We start from the raw sequence: 3,644 nt of genomic DNA on the forward strand, positions 1-3,644 counted from the left end.
TCCCAAAACCTTATATTCGATAACAGGGAAAATCCTGAAAAAATCCTTAGTCTTTTTTCTCAAATTCAGCGCCCCGCGGCTCCCTTCATGCTCAGCCAAACAAAGCCAAAACTCCTTTTAAAAATTTCTCCGCGATTTCTCAAAAACCCCTAGAATAACTTGTTAGCTACCCCTCTATTCCCCCAAAAAAAGCGCTATAATCCAAAAACATTGGGAAAGCTCCTTACTCTTTTTTTTTTCTTCAAAAACTTGCCTCTTGCTAGCTACCTCTAAAATTCTACGCAGAGTCTAAGTTCTACCTCGCTCTTAATCGCACCGATCCCGCAACAGCTTCCAGAGCACAATTTTTTCCTGCTTGTTCGCTCCCCGCTCTGGTCCCGAATGCGCTGCTTACCTCGTTTGAAAATTCCCCCCTTAGACCAACTCCGCCTCACTGCGCCCCCGCTGCCAATCACATAACCCTTGCACCGCTCCCTTCGCACCCCGGTTAGCCAATCCGCTCCAGGCTCGATTACTCGCTCTCCCGCTGATGTTAAGACTATCTTCGAACCCCAGAAGAGATCTGACTTCAGACGTATCAACAACTGGCGCCGCTCAGACTGCTTGCGAGCTCAACAGCCATGAAACCAGGGATCAACAACTACCTTCGCGTGCCCTATGTGCATATCACTCGGTAAGTGTTAATCTTCCTCTCTAACTACATTTTTCGCATTTTCCTTTTTACCATTTCTGTCAATCCTTTCATCTTCAAAAAAAGCCATGCAAATTAGGCTCTGTAACACTTGGAATACACTTTTTAAAACATATATAAGCTCCCCTCTAACACTCAGAGCTAAAAAGTGCGTTTGTAAGTTAAACTATAGCAGCGATCATGGCCTCATCAGGTACCTCATTTTTTCTCACTCTTGTTCATATAATGTTTATATTTTTACTGTTTTTTCCCGTTTGTAAATACTCGATGTTATTTCTTTTCAGACTCTGAGATAAACCTGCTCAACTCCTCTTTTTTTGAGTATCTCGATCGAATTGGTAGGTTTGGTTCATTCTTGTTCCCCTTCTTAACAGCTAATTGTACAAGAAAAACAAAACATTAACCCTCTTTTTTCATTTTTATCAAACTTTCTAGATATCTCTGACTTGGACACCTTTATTGGTACGAGTTCCCCGAATTCTTCACCACCAGTGCTTGTGCGATCCACAGGAAAGAATATTCGTCTCTCCACACGGGACAGACAGCATTTGCTCTCTATGCTAGATCGCCCTGCTTCATCTGGCCCCAGTTCCATTCCCGTCGGAGCTTGTTCTCTCCCGCAACCCTCTGGGAAAAACCTGCGCCTGGCCGCCGGGGACAGCCAAGATTTGCTCTCTGAGCTCACTCCCGATGCTCCGGCCGATCGGAGCCCCAGAAACGCTTCTTATTCTCCGCCATCAGACACACGAAATGCACCGCGCCTGCCTTTGAGACCCAATCACGGTCAGTCTCTCTAGATTCTCGCTTTTTTCTCATTTCTTTTTTAAAATAAAAACTAACCCTTTTCTATTTAACTTTACTAACTGTTTGTATCTTACCCTCAAATTCTCAGGGCGTTTCAGAAGGAGGAGTAGCAGGACCCGCAGGATCGCAAGGACAAGGAGGACAACGCGAACACGCACCCGAAGGCAGCTGGCGTCAATCGCTCTTCGCGCGGTATCTCTGTTCGCTGAATTAGTTCAGCTCATCTTATAAAAACTTTGTTTTTGATATTTTTTTTTTCATTTTGCTTTTCAAACATACTCTCTTTTGTGGTTTTTTCTTTTAATATATTCCTGTTAAACAATAATAATAAAATAAAATAAATGGATAACCAGGAACAAGATATTACAGACCCGTTTCTTGCTTTAGAAACAGCGTTAGCTAGGTTAAATGAAAATATACACCATTCTCAGATTACATATTCACAAAACAGTGAGCAACCTGAGGTGATCAATAATAATGATCCTTTAGAATTGCTTAATTTAGCTCTTGCCCGATTAGCACCCAATGAAAGTGCCTTTCAAAATAATTCTTTGAGTTTGGGATTGGATCATGATGAGATCCAAACAGAGTCAGACGCGGTTCATTCACAAATGAGTCTGACACAAAACATCTCCTCTTCTGATCCGTTTTTAGCAATTAATAGAGCTTTAGAAGCTTTGGCCCAAATACAAAATGAGGTTCAAATACCGTCAGAGTTATTGAGTCAAATAAACAGGCTAAATCAAAATCGTTTCATTGATTCTCAAAGCCAGCATTCGCTAGTCTTTTCCCTAGAAAATGCGTGTCCCCACGAACCGCTCAGCCGCAGCCCCCCGATACAGCTGTCAACCACTTTCAATGACTCTAATCCTCATCAATCACTCAGCTCTCCCGCAGACATTGTCTCTGCGAACGAGCCACTTAACCCAGTAAACCATGATCACTCCTTTCAACAAGGGGGTAATCCAGACCAGAGTTGCGCCAGTAATTCAGCACAACCCTCTATAGTTGTTAGAAATAAATTTAATAACGTTGAAATTAGAGAAATTTTGAATTTTCCTCCTCCAAACGATATACCCGACTATGCGCATTATTATCAAGGCGTAATGTCTAGTGCACGTGAAATATTAAACAGGGTTTTCTCTCACGCACGTCCAGGTGATTATATCCAGTTAGAATTGATAGGCCAACAGTTACAAAATAATGTTTCAGTGATTTTACGTGATAATCATGATTTATCTGAATTTGAAAATTTATTCTTGAGAGCGGTACAGTCAAACTGGTCAGTAATGTGTGATGGCTCGTTGGAGGTTGTAGCTCAGATTGTTACACCCCCAAATGGCAGTGGGAAAAGATTGCTTAAACACATACTCGACAGCGAAATTGTGAAAAAGAAAAGACGTTTTTTATACGTGGTCCATAACCCCTCGAATAAGTTGTGTTTTGCTACAAGTGTTGCCCACCTTCTGCAACCCGATTTTAATGACTATCAAGCACAAACATTAGCTAGAGAAATTCAACAAAAAGCTGGTCTAAATGATCAAACGCCTGTTGGGTTTAATCAAATAATTACATTTGAAAGGTTACTAGGATGTAAAATTATAGTATTTTACCGTAACGAGCATGATCGCACCCTTTGTAAATTTCAGACTAGTACAGTGAATAGCGCAAAAGCCTTGTGTTTATTTTTATTTGACAATCATTACTACGCTATCAAAAATCTTAAAGGATTTTTGGGCACAGCGTATTTGTGTACTCATTGTTACATAGGCTTTAACCATGTGTTATCCCATTTCTGCCCTGCTCGTTGCTCAGTCTGTATGCAGCCTGACTGCAACGAGCATTTCCTCTCCCCTATTGTATGTACCGATTGTAATCGCACCTGTAGATCTCGTTATTGTTTTGAGAGCCATAAAAAACTCGTTGAGAGGCGTGAAAGGTCTGCCAGCAACTGTGAGCTCTACAGGAAATGTATCAAGTGCTCAAGGCTATATTACTTAGCAGCATATGAAAAACCTCACAAATGCCAAAAGAGAAAATGCCAAATCTGTCGTCAGGAAATCTCTAGTGATCATCAAACACATCAGTGCTATATGCAGGTTTTACAACGCGAAACAAAACATAATAACAAGTTGATTTTTTATGATTT

At 41.2% G+C, this 3,644-nt stretch overlaps 1 protein-coding gene across 1 annotated transcript; it reads left to right on the forward strand.

The window, feature by feature from the left end:
- Positions 1-530: 530 nt before the first annotated feature.
- Positions 531-1,828, forward strand: LOC143412775 (uncharacterized). Its single transcript, XM_076874561.1, has 4 exons — positions 531-673; positions 976-1,029; positions 1,127-1,474; positions 1,584-1,828. Exons 1-4 carry the CDS (start codon positions 658-660, stop codon positions 1,724-1,726), a joined length of 561 nt encoding a protein of 186 aa, XP_076730676.1. The 5' UTR covers positions 531-657; the 3' UTR covers positions 1,727-1,828.
- The last annotated feature ends 1,816 nt before the right edge of the window (positions 1,829-3,644 follow it).

This window comes from Maylandia zebra, linkage group LG15 (genome assembly GCF_041146795.1).
Source record: "Maylandia zebra isolate NMK-2024a linkage group LG15, Mzebra_GT3a, whole genome shotgun sequence".
In the NCBI taxonomy this organism is placed as follows: Eukaryota; Metazoa; Chordata; class Actinopteri; order Cichliformes; family Cichlidae; genus Maylandia; species Maylandia zebra.